This window comes from Lissotriton helveticus, chromosome 6 (assembly GCF_964261635.1).
Source record: "Lissotriton helveticus chromosome 6, aLisHel1.1, whole genome shotgun sequence".
NCBI classification, from domain to species: Eukaryota; Metazoa; Chordata; class Amphibia; order Caudata; family Salamandridae; genus Lissotriton; species Lissotriton helveticus.
Genome location: NC_136067.1, coordinates 4,187,673 through 4,205,834, shown reverse-complemented (window position 1 = coordinate 4,205,834; position 18,162 = coordinate 4,187,673). Strand labels below are relative to the sequence as shown.

The window sequence follows — 18,162 nt, the reverse complement described above, 5'->3', positions numbered from 1 at the left end:
TCTCAGCCGCAATACATTCAATGGGAGAGTACCGGCACTTCCATCTCTGCCGCAATACATTCAATGGGAGAGGACCAGCATTTCTCAGGAGCAGACAGATACTTTAAGCAGTAAGAGTACATGTAGTTTTATATTTCCATTGAAAGCAAGGATGCGAAGAGTGTGGTTCACTAGGGGGCGGGGGTTTCTCCATGTGTCATTGTTATGGATGGCATTGTTTGGGGGGGGGGGGGTCAGATTTCTGGGGTCCATGCATCTTTGGGGATGACACTGTCCTGGGCAGTCCTGCTGCTTTGAGTCTTGCCTATAAATTGCTGTGCTTCGATGGAGGGGGGGCTCCAACGCTCATGTTCCCAGAGTTCAGCAGATTATTTCTTTGGGGGCTAGGGGGGGTCGCAGACCTTTACGCAATGCTGATAAGTCACTGCTCGAGCACCTACTTTCAATAGGGAGAGATGTTTGGCTCAACCCTTCTGGGGCTCGAATCTGGGACTGGCTTGCCACCACCTCTACCCGGACCTTCAAAGCTGACCTCAAAGCTCTTCTCTTCCAAAGACACTTTCAGGATTAATGCAACCCTTTTCATACCTCCATGGCCGCCTGGCTCTTCTTGAGCTCAATGTTGTAAATATATATTCTATACTTGTACTAACCTAATGTTTGCCACCTCTTATTTTTTAACTATCCTGATTGCATTTGTAAGATGTAAGTCTGTAAATCTCCTTATGTAACATACTGTGGGGCATATTAGCAAGGGGCATATTGCCGCTTTAGCAGGACTTTTTCCCACTAAAGCGCCAATATTTTTATCGCCCTATCAGCAAGCTGTCTCTAACATCAATTAGCGACAGCTTCAGGCGTTAACGAGCGGTTTGGGGCCCGCTTTCAATGTCAGCGTTATTTATCGCTAATGACATGCCAAGTGGGCGTAACCAAACTGTTAGAGACTGAAAGCAGTCGCTAACATCGCTATCGCCTATTAGCAAGACAGGCGAAGCGATAAAAAAACTCACTCTAAGTACGAATATCGCTGAAACCGAACGGCTGCTCAGACCACTTCTTAGCCTGTATATCCAATGGGAGGTGGATATTCAGGTTAAGACCCTATAGACGCTAATGCCTGAATATCGCTGGATTTCCAGCGATATTCACGCATTGAGCCGCTATCGTCAGAAATCTTATCGCATTTGAGATAAACGTTGCTAACAGCACGTTATCTCTGCAATAAAATCCGGCGATGCGCTGCGATTAAAAAAAACGTGCTAAGCGCATTTAGCGATAAATATCTATATTTGTTGCTATAATTGTAAAGCGCTCCGATATCAAGTTTGCGCTATATAAAACTTTATAAATAAATAAATATCCCCCCCCCGGTTCTATTGTGAAGCGCTCCCACACCTTTGGGTAAAGTTTCGGTGAGAGACTGGGTTTGCGTTTAGAGAGTAGGAAGTAGTGGCGCTCTGAGCAGTGTGATCTTGTGACTGAGATAGGTGTGCAGTAGGCACGTGGTGCAAGGCAGGATAGGGGAACACAAACCCTTCGGGAAAAACACCCCTGAAATGGTGTAGGGAGGCCTAGACCAAACAGAAGGAGAACAGATCCTGTGCACACGCACGTGTAGTAAATAGTCCGGGTGTAAGGACTTAAGATTTTGATTTAGACAGAAAGAATAATGTATGTCATAACTGCACTCTTGCAATAAACTCTGTTGGGACAAAACAAACAGAGGGTAGAATCAATATGAAACTCTCTAACCCTGATTCTAGGCTGTTTACTTTTCTCAGCTTGAATTGCCGCTCCCTACCCAAGCATAAAACAGAAATATTTAACCTATTAATAGATGAGGCTCCTGACGCTTTGTTTGTAACGGAAACATGGCTTCATGCAAGCTCTGGACCTGATGTTGCCATGGCCCTCCCTGATTCATATGCGATCATACGCCTTGATAGGATAAACAAAGTAGGAGGAGGCATTTCCATAATCTTTAAAAAAAAAATTACTTGCGATTTTAAAAAATGTCCATGCCCTGGGTGCGAAGGCGCCATTTTTAAAATTATACTTTCCCCTAATTTTACATTTTCTGGAGCACTCATTTATCGACCGCCGGGTGCGGCATCAAACTGGTTAACTAATTTATCAGAACTTATTGGCCCCTTGGCCATGAACGCTGCTAACTTCACAATCATTGGCGATCTGAACCTGCATCTGGACAATGATCACTGTATAAATGCTACTGAACTCATAGCCGATCTTGCGTCGCTTAATTTAAGTTTGAAGAACTCTGGCCCCACGCATACCGCTGGGCATTTATTAGACCCAATCTTTTCCAACATTGCTAATTTGGACACTTTCCCTGCTTTGCCTATTCCCTGGTCAGACCATTTTTCTATTAAATTCTCATTTCGAGCACAACTGATAAATAAAGACACATCGTTGGCTTCAACTTCTGCTGTTAGGAAATGGAAAAGATTAGATATTAACACTCTGAATACTTTTCTAGAAGACACGACACCTTGCACTAAATTAAGAGTGCAAAATCTCTCTGCTTCTGTTCAGACATGGCTTTTGACAGCCATCGACTCGTGTCTGCCTAAAACAAAGCTAAAGGGTAAAAATAAGCGCCCACCTGCCCCCTGGTTCAATGACTCTCTAAAGCTTGAAAAAACTAAATGTAAAAGTGCTGAGCGTCAGTGGAGAAAGTCCTACTCCATAGAAACTATGAAGGAATATAAAACACAATTAACACACTATCAAAAGATGTGTAGTAAAGCTAAAGCCGAATTTGTTTGCATCAAAATCACTACAGCCTTAAATCAATCCAAGACTCTCTTTAAAATCGTTAAAGAGCTGGCTGGCTCAAATACTTCACAAACTCCACCTGACCTTAATAAAACACAATGTGACCAACTAGCTACCTTTTTTGTAAATAAAGTAGATAAAATATATCAGAGCATTGAACAAGAACAGAATGAACAAAATGAAGCTCTTATAGATGCTCGAAATTCCTTCCTTGATAGACCGAGCAATCAAGATGACATTCTAGTTCCCAATGTCTGTGATACTCATACCGTCATACTAGACAACTGGCCTATGCTTAATATTGACACCGTCATAGACCTAATTAATACGATCAAATCAGGTTCACCAAGAGACCCTCTACCATGCTCCATTTTAAAATTACTTAGTAGGAAATCTATGTCCATTATTACCGATCTCTTAAACATATCCTTACAGGAAGAACACGTGCCAGATGAATGGAAACACGCAATGATCCACCCATTACTAAAAAAAGCTGATGCTGATCCAAATATACCCTCTAACTTCCGACCAATTTCTGTTCTCCCCATTTTTGCTAAAATTTTGGAGAAACATGTCCATCGCTGTCTCACAGATTTTATAACCACACAAGACTTGCTGCCTTCCCATCAGTCAGGCTTTCGGGCTGGCTTCTCAACTGAGACTACTTTATTAGGTGTGACAGAGAATATTCGCGCTATGATAGACAGAGGAGAAACGGTGGCACTAGTGCTTCTTGACCTCAGTGCCGCATTTGACACTGTGTCACATGCGGTACTAATACGGACTCTACACTCTTTAGGCATTTGTGGCGCTGCCTTAAATTGGATTACATCTCTACTTGAGAATAGAACGTTTCAAGTCTTTTCTCAATCTGCTTGTTCCGAAACCCTTACCTTTAAACACGGAGTTCCACAAGGCTCGATTTTAAGCCCGTTACTTTTTAATTTGTACATGAGTCCGCTTGCAAAAATAGTTGAAGGGGCGTGTTTCTTTCCGGGTACCTGCTGTTGCTGCTGTCCGGAGTTCCCCGGCTCTCCGCTGCTGTTGTCCGTTGGGCTCTTCCTCACCACCGCGGGACCTGCTTGTGGCGCCCAGCGCGCTCCCCTAACATCGCTGGTCTCCTCCCCCCGCCGCAGCCTCTGACCACCAGTGCTGCCGCCGAGCGGGGGAGTTGAAGACCACAAGCCCCAGAAGCCTCCGCGACCTGGACGGAAGTCGCGTCGAGGCTGAGCGCGCCAGGAGGCGCACAAAAAGGGGCATCCCTTCCCGCGTCGCGGGACGCGCGCGGGCAGGCGCCGGGCTAAGCCCGGGCAAAGGGCGGGCCCTCTTAGGCCCTCTGAGGCCTGAGGAGCCGGGCCTGGGCCAGAAACTCTGCTTCATTGCCTATTGCATACGGACATGGTCACAACTGAACTGTAAGTAGGTGACTCATCCGTCGTTCTTATCATTCGTAACCTTCAAGACTTTGACTTTCTGGGAACAAGTGTTGTGTTTGTTATTTATACCCCCTGCCTTACTTCTGGGTATCCGTTGGGTCTGCCATGAGTTGCCCAGAAACTAGAAGCAGGGCTGCTGCTGTAAAGAAATTGACTGGCACCTTGGATGACTTCATTGTTCGGACTAATGCTTTAATCGATGAAGGGATAGTAATCATGGATAGGAGGGTGTCCCAGGACCTAGCCGCAGCGAGACGATCCTCCCTAGGTTTCATCGCTAAAGCTCGTACTCCTAACAATGTTTCCGCTTTGGGCAATCCTATAAATGTATATACTGATAGGGGTCATGTCGCCCCAGGCTCACAGGAGGACCTGGAGGCTACACCTAATCTTTCTCTGCTTGTGACTAGCACCTTAGCTGAAAAGGAGACCGATATTTTAACTATAGCTAGTGATTTAACCCATAGGGGTTTGAAAGAGGGGGCGATCCCTAAACAAAAGATTAATATTCAAAAAATTGTTAAATCTAACACGAGCAAAGGGAGAAAGGCAGATACTAGCAAGAATAATGACCCGGCCACACCAGAACCTGTGCCTCCGAATTCGAACATCAATCGAGTTCTCCATACTAGTGATCATGGGGTAGTCCATCATTGCAATGTTGGCTTACCACTGAGTCTTCCAGATGATACTGCCCTAGATAGCAGTCTGGAGGATATTTTGGATTTAAGCCGCGCTGTCACGAATCTAGATGAAGGTAGCAAGGACAATTGTAGCCTAAATATGGCTAATAATAACATCTTGGTCATGTTAAAGACCCTCCTCGAACCAATTGAGGTTAGGCTACGGTGTTTGGAAACCATACTAAAAAACATCCATAAAGATATAAGTGCCCCTAGCTTTAATCTAGATAATAGAATTCCATCTGGAACAAACCAAATGACTAGGCCGCCACCAGCTGCTAAAAATGTAACTATCACAAAATCACTGCCAAAAACCATACCAATCCCTAAAACTCCTGTCCCGAATGATATAGTAGTGCCAGTCCAAGAACTTCCTAAACCACCACATGATAAAGATAAAGATAAGCCCAATAAGCGGGATGTCCGCAGAAATATACATTTACCCCCAAAAGCCGCACCATACGTTGTGGTCCTCACAGGAGTCCCGCAATTAAATGATAATTCTAATGAAAATAATAGCGGACTTGTAAATAAAACCATCCATTGGTTGAATGATAATTACCCTCTCCCGTCAGCAGTTAAAAGTAATATTCTGATGGTTGAAAGGGCCCCATGGATTGGGTACAATAAAAAAAGGGCACACGGCGATTGTGTGGTAATAACATTTGAGAATCCATTGACTGCTAAATATATTACTACAAGACCCCCTAGAAATCATGGTCTCTCTGTTACGGCTAGGGCATTATCTTATTTTTATCCTGAGGGCGAACACCCTGACAATAGGTGGAGTTGGACTAGGGACAACAGATATCAAGGGGGCAATACGGGTTGGGCTCCCGATAGAAATCAGTATAATACGCAAGGAGGAGGGAGAGGAGAGGATGGTTGGAATGTAGTGAAATATAGATCAAGGTCCCCTCATTATCGACCACAGAGTTTTGACCAAGGATGGTTGGGCAACCCACAATTCCCTCCAATCTTCCCGTGTTTCAACCGGTTTGATTGTTTGGAAGCGGTGGATTGACTCCCAACGAGGAAAAATGAGGTCTTAAGGTCATCTAAATCTGTGCATCTGGGGCCTATAACATCTCTGGGGCATGATGTGACTCAGGAACTATATGTTGAACCACAAGTAACCCATGGGGTGGATGAGACTATACTAGGGAGTCTCATCAGTGTCACTGGAGCTATTCTCGAAGAGCCACCTACAGAAGAACACTGTAAGGTGGTTTTTTGGAATGTGGCAGGACTAAAGCAGAAAATTTTAAACCCGTCTTGGTGTAATGTTATTGCTGAAGTAGGTATATTAGCTTTACAAGAAACCTGGACCACCACAGCAATACACCTTAATGGTTACAGAACTTATTTTACACCTGCAGTGGGGGGAGCACACGGAAGACCAAAGGGGGGACTGTCCGTGTATATTTCGAACCTCCTAGTTACCGATAAAATTACTTTTCTTCCTGGTTCCAGTTACTACCAGAAAATTGTCATTGATACAAGGAAGGGTCCTACGATTGTCCTTTTTAATTTTTACAATAACTGTCTAAGTAGCGTAATTAAGGATGTTTTTGCTAATATAAGCACAGATATACAGAATGTTTTTGAGGAAAAAAGGGTGAAGTCATGGTATTATGGGGGGGGGTGATTTTAATTGTTCTTTGTGCAAAAAGGGCCAGAAGGGTATTTGCGGTCTGATGTTGGAGCAGGACATCAGCTTGACGCATTTTGAACATACCCTTCTAGGTGATTCATTAAATGAGATGATTTTTAATTTTGATCTTGGTTTTACGAATGAGCTAGCCCACCACACAATGCCATTTGTTCCAACATTTGTGGGGCGGGGGGCTTCGACTACCATTGATTTTAGCCTCTGTACAAGTAGCTCGGCGGGCAGACTGATTACCTCTAGTATCATGAACTTACCCTTAAGTGACCACTACCCACAGGTACTAAAAATGGAGAATCTTTTTTCCGTTGTGGATCATGTTGTAGGTCCCAATATTAAGGCGCCGGACGTGAATCTAGGTACCCAAAATGGATATAGCCTTAAATGGAGTAGAGTGGTCCCGGCTGATTTTCTGTCTAACTTAGTGACTAAGTGTAGGAGTAATTTTTTGACCTGCCTGAACGAGCATGCGGACAGTAATGACATTTTAAATAATTTTTATATTATTTCTATTGCAATCAAGGAGGCGCTGTGGGTTGCAAAGAAAAACTCCCTAAAGCACAATAGAAAATGGTTTGATAATAAATGTACTACTGCCCTATCAAAGCTTAGACAAGCGATCCATAAAACACCGCGGGATGTAACTCAAATTAGAATCCTGAGGAGGGACTATAACACAGCATTGAAGGATAGGAAGGCGGCCATAAGAAACGAGGCTTGGGATGATCTATGCGAGGCGTCACAATCAAAAGACCCGGCAGCTTTTTGGAGGGTAATTAATACCCCGCTCCTCTATGAAAATAAGGCACGGATGGAAATTGCCATCCCTGAAGATGAGTGGGTGGCGCATTTTTCCTCGCTCTATAAGGCTGTGGAACCAGTCTGTGACATAAGTCAGGACTCTACGTGCCCAAACATAGATCCAACCCAAGTACTGGTCGTAACCCTGCCCGAAGTTCTGGCGAGCTTGAAGGCAACCAAAGGGGGTAAGGCTGCTGGACCCGATGGTATACCAGCAGACCTCTATAAGGCCAACACTGAATTATGGGGGCCTTTGCTTGTCCAGCTTTTTAATGTTGCTTTGGCTAAGGGCTTAGTTCCTACCTGGCTTACATCGATTATAGTCCCAATATTTAAGAAAGGGGATAGGCAGAATTGCATGTGTTACAGGCCAATTTCCTTACTGGACTCATCTATTAAAATTTTAGGGAGAGTTGTTTTAGATAAATTGCGAATCTGGTCAGAAGAGAATGGGGTGCTATGTGATTTTCAATTTGGGTTCCAAAGAGGCTTAGGGACTATAGAACAAGGATTGAATTTGTTAATCCTCCAGCAGAAGTATGTAAAGGTTAAAAAACAACGTCTATATCTCACCTTTGTTGACTTATCGTCAGCTTTTGACTGTGTTTCACACAATAAATTGTGGTCAATTATGACTGAGTTGGGGGTAGACAATGCCATTATCTGCTTCTTGCGAGATCTATATTCCGGGGCCAATGCAAGTGTCCGTTTTGGGAATGATGGTGAATGCACTAGTCAATTCGGGATTGGTCGGGGTGTACGTCAAGGATGTGTTTTAGCCCCATTTTTATTTTTGCTCTACATAAATGGCCTGGAGAAACGACTGGTGCAGGAGGGTAGGGACATGCCTATGGTGGGTGGCAGGCCTGTCCCCGCCTTGATGTACGCGGATGATGCCGTTTTGATGGCACGAACTCCAATGGCGTTACAAACCTTGGTCACCTCTTTTAACAGTTTCATGCTTGGCTTAGACTTAAAGATTAACTGCTCAAAAACACTGTCCATGTTTTGTGGGCCAAGATCAAACAAGCATTTGAAACCCATTTTTATAAATTCCAATCCCCTGGAAAAGACCTCCACTTTTCCCTATTTGGGAATTCTGTTTCATGAAAGTGGGTCATGGACTAGTGCAATCCAGGCTAGATCTCTGTTGTTCTCCAAAACTATTATGGCCTTAAAATGCTTTATGAGAAAATTAGGGAAAAAAACCATAAAAGAGATTTTAACTATTTATAGGGCTACCTGCTTAGCAGTAGCCACCTATGGATCAGGGCTGTGGGGTTACTCAAATATTAACACAATTCAAACTATGGAAAATAAATTTTTACGCCACATCCTGTCTGTACCTGAGAGTACTGCAACTATGATATGCCATGTTGAATTGGGAGTAATTTATGTTACTGATACGATCAAGATTCAGCCAATCCTTCTTTGGCACAGGGTGTGGACAAATGATGAATGTCTGGTTAATCGGGCTATTTTAAAGGACGTTTTAGTATTGGACAATATCAATGATTCCAAATGGATATGCTATGTCAAGAACTTTCTCAGTGAGATAAATTGTGTTCAATACTTCGAGGACCCACCAACTATGGCATACATATCGAGAAGAGACTTGAAAAATTTGTGTATTGTCCATCTTAGGGACAAAAGACACTTAGAGGAGGCAAGAAAAAAGACTGTCTCTGCTCACCAGGACATTTTATGTGGAGATAAATTACAGCCATATTTGTCCCTATATATGTCTAATCATGAACGTTTCCTTTTAACCCGGTTTAGACTCAATATTGTTTTTAGAGTCTTGTCCTTTCCTGTGATGAATTGTTGGCTGAAAGAACTACCCTTTTGCCCATGTGATGATGTCTCCCCACAGTCCGATATTCATATTTTATTCTTTTGTAAATTTTATACTTCCTCTCGGAAGAAACTTATCATCCCGATTCTCAAAGACTTAAACATACGTAGATGTCGCTTAGCGTTCTTTGAATGCCAGAAAATGGAAACTGTTTTTATGGTAGCCTCTTTGGGCGAATTTTTTAAATCTACTTTTAAATGTCGTAAATCGATCTCAATGAATTAACCTCCTTATTGTACATATGCATTTTAAACAACGATTATATGACTCCCGTGTAAAACTGTATTTTCCTCATGCTACTTTTATGGTTATTTTGTTTTTTTAACCGAATAAAGTATTTTGAACTGAACTAGTTGAAGAGACTGGTTTGCTGATGTTTTCCTACGCTGACGATTCACAGCTTCTCTTCTCCCTTTCATCATCAGGAAATAATAACCCCTCCATATTAAATCTAGGACTGAAAAAAATTGCAGGGTGGATGCAAAAAAAATTCCTGAAATTAAACGGTGAAAAAAACGAGTTAATTGTCTTGGGGAAAAATAAAGAACTTTGGGGACCCCAACATTGGCCATCAGAAATGGGTACTCCCCCAACTCCAACTACACAGGCCCGTAATCTAGGTTTTATTGTGGATGACTCGTTGAATATGCACCAGCAAGCGGTTAAAACATCGGCCACCTGCTTTGTTATCCTAAAGTGGCTAAAGAAAATTTGCTGGATGCTACCAGAACACACAAAAAAAACGGTCATCAATGCCTTAATAACATCAAGACTAGATTACGCCAATGTGTTATAAATGGGGGCAAATAAAGCTACAATCCGCCGATTGCAAACTGTGCAGAACGCAGCTGCCAGACTGTTAGGTAAAATTCCTATTTTCTCATCCACCACCAAATTTATCCGTGAACTGCACTGGCTGAAAATAGAGAATAGGAAATTCAAATTCAAGTCTCTATGCTTTATGCACAAGATCTTTACAAATAAAGCCCCCAAGTACTTACAAAATCTGGTTCACCGTTACCATCCAGCTAGGACTTTAAGATCTGCAACAGCCAACAATTTTGTCATCCCTAAAATAAAACTTGCACGCATGGGTGGCAAATCTTTCGCCTTCCTTGGACCTTCACTGTGGCATGCCATGCCACAGACTTTGCGCTCCGAGCTGAATTACATGAAATTCAGAAAAGCCTTGAAAACCTGGCTATTCAACATCTAAGTCAGTTACTGAATCACAGCACCGGGAAACCCTTTGTTGGGTAGCTGTTTGCGCTATATAAGCTAAATAAATAAATACAATTCTACTGAGAGAAAGTAGTTGCTTTAAAAAAAAAAAGAACGTAGGATAACGAGATTTGTGTGGATAACGTTTTTTTATAAGTCATATAGTGGAAAGATAAACCCCGTCCGTGTCGGCTGGCTACTGTACTGTCCACTATATGACTTATAAAAAAAAAACCTTATACACCCGGACGATTTACTACAGGATCTGTTCTCACACCTTTGTGTCAAGTCTGCGCGAGAAAAGACTGCAATAAATGGAATAAGTACCGTGGGGGGGGGGGGGGGTTGAGTTTCCCTCTGGGGTTGGGGGGCTGTGGGACTCTGGGGGGGGCTCTGGGGGGGGGGCTCTCGGTGGGGGGGTTCCCGGGGGGGTGGGGCGGGAGTCTTAGGGGGTTGTTGAGAGGTTCTCCGGGGGGAGGGTCCGGGCTGTCACCGCCCCCCCCCGCCCCTCCCGCTCTCACCTTCGCACTTGTTGGGCAGCTTGACCCAGTCTCCGTCCTCGCCCCGGGCGGCCCCGGCGGCCCCCAGCGCGGCGAGGAGCAGCGGCAGCAGCGGGGCGGCCATGGCGGGCTCTGGTACCGGGTCAGGCCTCCTACTCCCTCCGCCGCCGCGGCACTTCCGCAAAGCCCTCACGTGACCGCCGGTAACCACAACAACCCTCGCGCTGCGCCAATCACAGCGCGGCGGGTGGATTACCTCAGCCAATCGCTGAACCGCTTCACTGACGCCGGCGCAGTGACGGGGGAAGGCTGTCCCAGCCGCCCCCATGTTAGGGTCAGGCAAAACACGGTGGTTCCAGCGTTAGTGCACAGATCCGCGGGTGCCCGGGAGTGGAAGAGCTTCCGCCTGACCCTATGATGGCCGCTGTGCGCCATTGACGAACACGAGGCGCATGCGCAGCTTCTTGCAGAGCTCCCAGAGGTGTCAGTGCACGAGACCACTCAGCCTTTCATCCTTCTGAGGTCGATAGAATGAGTACCATTGAGTTGGGTAACAATTAACATCTGTTATTCAGCGCCAGGGCACTTTTGGGTAATTGTGCGCTTTAATACACCTGTTAAGTTATGTTACATATTAGAGTACATGTGTTAACTACAGTGTGCTTCTGGAGGCCGCTTATCTTATTTATGTATGCTGTTTATATAGCGCGAACATCACCCAAAGGCATACATGCCAACATTTTAGGACTGGGACGTGGGAGATTTAAAGTAAAAAATCACATGTTAAATGTTTAATGTCGGCTGCCGAAACGAGGGGCAAACACATATGTAAAGCGCGTACCCCAACTGGCATGCCCGTGAAACTTCCTATTCGTTATATGTCACAACATTTTCTATTTTTGTATTGTGCAAAATACCAATAAAAATATTTAAAAAAAAAAAAAATCCCTATTGGCTTCTCTTGTAGAAAATGCAATTTCAGGCACGAGACAGCTCAAATAAAGCCATTTTTGGCTTCAAAAATCGGTAGTCTCCCTCCTGAATCGGGTCCGTTGGCATGTATTCCCAAAGGTGTCTCCCAACTTCATGATAAAACCGCCTTCTTACGCAGTTTTATCTAGCCCCAACTCGACCCGAAGTTATTGGAGCGCTTTACATGAGCACCAGCCCTACTACACAAGGGCACATCCATTAGTGTTTTTAGGCACAGGGAGATGAAGTGGTTTGCATAGAACCACAGGGTGCTGAGCAGACGCCGAGAGTCCCCAGCTCTATAGTCAGCAGCTCTGGCAGTTACACCACATCCTTTCCCTGCTGAGAAGGCAGCGTGGCCTGGGGTGGGGGCCTGGTGGAGACACCTGCCTGAGGGTCCCTGCCCCTGAACTGCCCCCAGAGCAGTGGGTGCGGCTCGCACTGGAAGGGCCAAGTTACTATTCTAACCTCAGTCCTAGAATATTTGGGTAAAGAGCAACTTCCCCAAATGTTCCAGGAGCATACATGCCAACCCTCCTGGAGCATACATGCCAACCCTCCAGAGTCAGGTGGGAGACCACTGAATTCAAGGCTAGCCTCCCGCCCCCGCATGCAGAATCCCGATTCGGATTCATTGCGAATCATGATCTGCCGGAAACAACCCAAAAGTGAAATGTTGTTGTCTGTCGCGCTCGCTCCCATCTCCCCCTCCAAGAATTACCTCTAACATCCATGGTTAACGTTTTGTTCTTAATTCTTGGAGGGGGAGATTAGAGCACGTGACGGGCCTCGACATTTTATTTTTGGTAGTTTTACATAGCACAAACTAAAGCAGAGTTTAGAACTTTGTTTTTGTTTCTGTTATGTTATTAACCCGTTGCGTGCTCGTGACGGAACCGTTCCGTCCCGAGCCTCAGGTGGGCTGTGCTGGTGACGGAACGGTTCCGTCACGGCCCACTCGCCGGGCCTGCGCGGCGTGAATTCTGCGCCTGCGCTGAGCGTTCTGAAGAGCGGGCGGGCCGTGACGGAACCGTTCCGTCACAAGCACAGCTCACCCGAGGACCGTGACGGAGCAGTTCCGTCACAAGTACGGGAGTGCCGCGCGGCCACGCCTCCCCCTTAGCGCTGCGGCGGAATAGCCGCCGCAGCTAAGGGGTTAAACTGCCAAAAATAATATGCTGACTGTCTGTCACCATACATGCCAATAGATTCAATTCATGCAGATTGCCACTGCTTCAATATAAGTCAATGGGGAAACTACGTTCTCAGTCCTGCTTTCAAAGTACGACTGGACAACAACGCACACAACAGCAAGGAACTCTTCACCATCGTCAAAGAGCTCTCCAACCCCAGCACCGGAAACAACGACATCACCCCATCGCAAGACCTCTGCAACTCCCTCGCCTCCTACTTCCACAACAAGATCGCAGACATACACAACAGCTTCAGCACACAACCGGCGCACCCCACAACAGCACCGACGCCCCCCACCACCACCATCCGCGCCTGGACCCCGATCACCACCGAAGACACCATCAGGACGATGAACTCCATCCACTCCGGATCCCCAACCGACCCCTGCCCTCACCACGTCTTCAACAAAGCCAACGCTGTCATCGCACCCCATCTGCGAGACATCATCAACACCTCCTTTGACACAGCCACCTTCCCGGAGAGCTGGAAGCACGCCGAACTCAGCGCTCTACTGAAGAAACCATCAGCGGACCCCACCGAACTCATAAACTACTGCCCCATCTCGCTCCTCCCGTTTCCGGCCAAAGTCATCGAGAAGACCGTCAACAAGCAGCTGGCCGCCTTCATCGAGACAAACTGATCCCTCGACCTCTCGCAGTCTGGCTTCCGGGCCAACCACAGCACCGAGACCGCCCTCATCGCAGCCACCGACGACATCCGAGCCCTGCTCGACAACGGAGAAACAGCGGCCCTCATCCTCCTGGACCTCTCCGCGGCGTTCGACACTGTCTGCCACCGCACCCTAGTGCAGCGCCTCAGCAACGTTGGAATCCAGGAGAAGGCACTAGAATGGATCATCTCCTTCCTCGCCGGAAGAACACAGAGAGTCCGCCTACCACCATTCAGATCAGAAGCCACCGAAGTCATCTGCGGCGTTCCACAGGGCTCCTCGCTCAGCCCCACCCTCTTCAATGTCTACATGAGCCCCCTTGCGGCCATCGCACGCCAACACAACCTCAACATCATCATCTCCTACGCTGACGACACCCAGCTGATCCTCTCCCTCACCAACGACCCCACCACCGCCAGAACCAACCTGCACGAAGGGATGAAAGACGTAACCGAGTGGATGATGAACAGCCGCCTGAAACTGAACTCAGATAAGACGGAAGTCCTCATCCTGGGATCCACGCCCTCCGCCTGGGACGACTCCTGGTGGCCCCCCGCCCTGGGCAGCGCACCCAAACCAACGGACCACGCACGCAACCTGGGCTTCATCTTGGACTCCTCCCTCTCCATGGCCAGACAAGTCAACGCCGTCTCCTCGTCATGCTTCAACATCCTGCGCATGCTACGTAAGATCTTCCGCTGGATCCCCACCGAGACCAGGAAGACGGTCACCCAGGCCCTCGTCACCAGCCGACTGGACTACGGCAACGCCCTCTATGCCGGAACCACCGCCAAGCTCCAGAAGAGACTCCAGCGGATCCAGAACGCCTCAGCAAGACTCATCCTCGACGTCCCCCGACACGGCCACATCTCCGGACACCTGAGAGACCTGCACTGGCTCCCGGTCAACAAGAGAATCACCTGCCGCCTCCTCACCCACGCACACAAAGCCCTACACAACCAAGGCCCAAGATACCTCAACAGCCGCCTCAACTTCTACACCCCCACTCGTCAGCTCCGATCAACCAGCAACGCCCTCGCCGCCGTCCCTCGCATCCGAAGAGCCACCACAGGAGGAAGATCCTTCTCCTACCTGGCCGCCAAGACTTGGAACACCCTCCCGACCCACCTCCGCTTGACCCAAGACCACCTCGCCTTCAGGAAGCAGCTCAAGAGTTGGCTGTTTGAGCAGTAGCGGACCCCCCCCCCAAGCGCCTTGAGACCCTCCGGGTGAGTAGTGCGCTATATAAATGTGCTGATTGATTGATTGATTGAACTATTCTTTTCTAAATTTCCCACTTGGCTGCCCTAAAATGTTGGCATGTATGCAGGAGGCGTGTTTACTATTCCTTCGCAAAAAGAACAATTGATGGACAGAATGCAGAACAATGTCATATATTCGCCCCAGTACAGAGATTTGGGCCTAAATCCATCGTTTTTTTGCTCACCATGCCATTCCAGTTTGGACCCAGCCATATGCAAATCAGTCTTGACCCTGTGCCTCATGGGAACAGTCCAGCCCGAACGGCCAGGCCAGGTCCTCCCTGGACTGGAAACAAGCATCCTAGGACCGGTTTCGGGGTTTCAACCCTCATCAGCCAGGATAGCTTGAATCTAGAGGCACAGTGAGCCGGGACTCACTTCTGGGCCTACCCGTCCCACTTAGGGTGACAAGTCGGGGTGTTTACTATTCTAACTCCTGTCCGAGAATATTTTGGGGAAAGTTATAAATTACCCAAGTATTTTTAAGAATGGTTGAATAGTAGTAATTTCAAATGTTAGAAAGTGCTGCCCTGAGGGCGCTTCTCAGGGGAAAAAACTTGGAATATCAAGGTGTCAAATGGAGTCAGGTTGAGAGGAAAGTTTCAAGGCACAGATCAATGCAAAAACTTGGACAGCAAGGTGTTGTATGGAGAAGGGAATTTGACTAAATAATTTTTCAAAAAGCAGGGCTTTCATTTTAAATTTAAAAGCAGCCTGCACCACAGTGGTTATGAGCGTAAGTTTGAAGGTAAGAAGTTCCAGACAGCTGTACTTCCTGAAAAGGATTGAGCTATAGTTTGTTTCTAAAGGGTTCCAGCAGCATAGCTTCAGAATTCCATGATCGTCTAGGCCAGGTTTCTCCACAAGTAGCTTCAGGAGATCATCGAAGCTCACCAGCACCCTCAAAGAAGCTCTCAGAGGTGAAGAAGGGAGAGAGTGTGGCATAAAGGCCTGAGCAACTGACTTCGGTGCCGGTGGGAACCAGATTCAAGTCTCGACGTCAACACAACATCCTGTGATTTAGGGCAAATCATTTAATCTCCCTGTGCCTTTAATTCAGCACCTTGGGACCCTCATGGGTGATTTGCCGCGCTTTACAAATCCTGGATTGATTGACCGAAGCCACGCCCAGTATCTCATCCAGAGTCTGTGTATATTAAGGAAGGCAGCACAGCTTATCTCAAGACTCTTAGCGTGGGAGCCTGCCAATCCAATGGCAGGGCCTCATGAAAACACTGAAACACACAAAGTGTCAGCGGAGGGCGTCTGCCTCATGACCATCCGCTCCCCCTCTCAATCTAGCTGAGTTGCAAGGAGATTGGTCATGTTGCAGGCCCTGCCCTCTCAGTCCCACCATGTGTGTGAACATACAATGCCAACATTTAAGAAGAGGAAAGTGGGAGAATTAAAAAAAAACAATCAGAATAATGTATTTCTCCCATTGGCTTCCATTGCAGGAATTTAATTGAATTGAAATGGCATTTGTAGGACGCACAGCTGCTCGAGAGAGTGTCCCGGCGCTGACAGGGCGTCTCCACGCTTAACAGCGGCGAAAACTTCAGTTGCAGAATGACCGGGGCCTCATTTATGAAAAGTGACGCATCGCTGCGTGAAAACAGCGATGCGTCACTTTTCACTGCGCTCTCCTTGTGACACCAATGATGTGTCATATTTACAGTATGACGCATCATGTCGCAAGGAGTTACAGATACTTCAGTATTTCTGACGTATCTGTATGGCGCAAAAGTGACGCATTGCTGGAGTGTGTCACAAAAGTGACGCAACTCCAGCAATGCGTCCTTTCACATGGGGCAAGCCCCATGTGAAAGGGCCTGCGTCAGTCTTACGTCTGCTGGAGGCAGGCGTAAGAAATTGACGCATTTGCATCCTAGAAGTGGCGCAGTGAAATCTCATAGATTTCACTGCGTCACTTCTATGACTCTTTCTTGCGTCAGAACGCCCCTCCTGCATACATTATACCTGGCGCAGATATAGTGTAGCGCAGGGGTTTACAAGTGACGCATCTACCTAGATGCGTCACTTTGTAAATATGGCGCAACAAGGTGCATTTTTTACGCCACTGGTGCGTCACAAAAAGTGACGCACCGTTGGCATAAAAGTGACGCAAGGGCTCATAAATGAGGCCCCAGGTTTTTAGTTGGTTCCTGAAAGAGGACAATTTCACAGTGGCCCTAAGTGCCATTGGGAGTTCATTCCAGGTTTGGGCACCCAAATAAGCGAAAGATCTGCCTCCGGTTCTAGCCCAGCAGACCGTGGGAATGGCGGGACGATGGCTAGATGATGACTGTAGTGTCCTAGAAGGGGCGAAGAATGACAGCCTCCTCCTGATGTAGATGGCACCGGTACTATGGAGGGCTTTATGTGCCGAAGCCAGTGCCTTCCATTGAATCCTCTATTTCACCGGAAGCCAATGCAGGGTGCCATGGTGTTGGGACACATCGGTTCGAGGAGGAAGATTAAGGACTAGTCTAGCCACTGCATTTTGAACCACTTGCAGGCGGTTCAGGAGATAGTCAGGCAGACCCAAGTAAAGGACATTTCCATAGTCGAGTCTGGCAGTAATTAGGGCCGGGATCACTGTTTTCCTTCTATCAGTTGACAGGAGGGGTAGGAATTTCCTCAGGGCATGTAGCGACCGGAGATGAGTGAACAGCCAACACGTGTTTCGCCCCTTACATGGCCATCCGGCCTGGGGCTTCCTCAGGGCGAATTGAAATATGATGTGGTCCGTCTGAGTCGTCGATAGATCAAGTTTCTAGGAGATTTCTAAAGTCTCGACGTAATGCCCTGCGTGTCTTTTCGATCCGGTTTCGGAGAAACCCCCTCATAATAAGGGGTTCTTCTTGTGAACTATTGTGTCCGTTCATGGCGTAATAGAGCCAATAATAATAAATCCACATTTGTAAAGCGCACAATCACCCGCAAGGGTCTCTAGGCGCTGGGGGCCGTCGGGAAGATTAAGCAAGCTATTGCCCAGAGTCACATGGTGCTGGGCTAATCTGCCGCCGGAGCCGGGGATCGAACCGTGATCCCCAGATTCCAGCGTCAGTCGCCCTGGCCGCGGCACCACACCATTGTC

At 47.1% G+C, this 18,162-nt stretch overlaps 2 protein-coding genes across 2 annotated transcripts in view; one reads left to right on the top strand and one right to left on the bottom strand.

Annotated features, from left to right (window-relative positions):
* CNPY3 (canopy FGF signaling regulator 3) overlaps nucleotides 1-11,158 on the bottom strand; it is a 75,596-nt gene extending 64,438 nt beyond the window's left edge. Inside the window, exon 1 of the mRNA XM_078647233.1 lies at nucleotides 10,986-11,158. Coding sequence (XP_078503359.1) covers nucleotides 10,986-11,088 — 103 coding nt within the window. The 5' untranslated portion in view covers nucleotides 11,089-11,158. The remainder of the gene's footprint in view (nucleotides 1-10,985) is intronic.
* Nucleotides 1,714-11,144, top strand: LOC144762111 (uncharacterized). Its single transcript, XM_078647232.1, has 2 exons — nucleotides 1,714-3,771; nucleotides 9,597-11,144. The coding sequence occupies exons 1-2, from the start codon at nucleotides 1,741-1,743 to the stop codon at nucleotides 9,615-9,617; spliced, it is 2,052 nt and encodes a 683-aa protein (XP_078503358.1). The 5' UTR covers nucleotides 1,714-1,740; the 3' UTR covers nucleotides 9,618-11,144.
* Nucleotides 11,159-18,162: the final 7,004 nt, after the last annotated feature.

Bases quoted from the DNA above. Each gene is read 5' to 3' on its own strand.
- LOC144762111 (XM_078647232.1), top strand. From the start codon at position 1,741: ATGAAACTCTCTAACCCTGATTCTAGGCTGTTTACTTTTCTCAGCTTG. The intron at 3,772-9,596 runs GTTGAAGGGGCG...GAACTGAACTAG, and splicing joins TGAGTCCGCTTGCAAAAATA to TTGAAGAGACTGGTTTGCTG.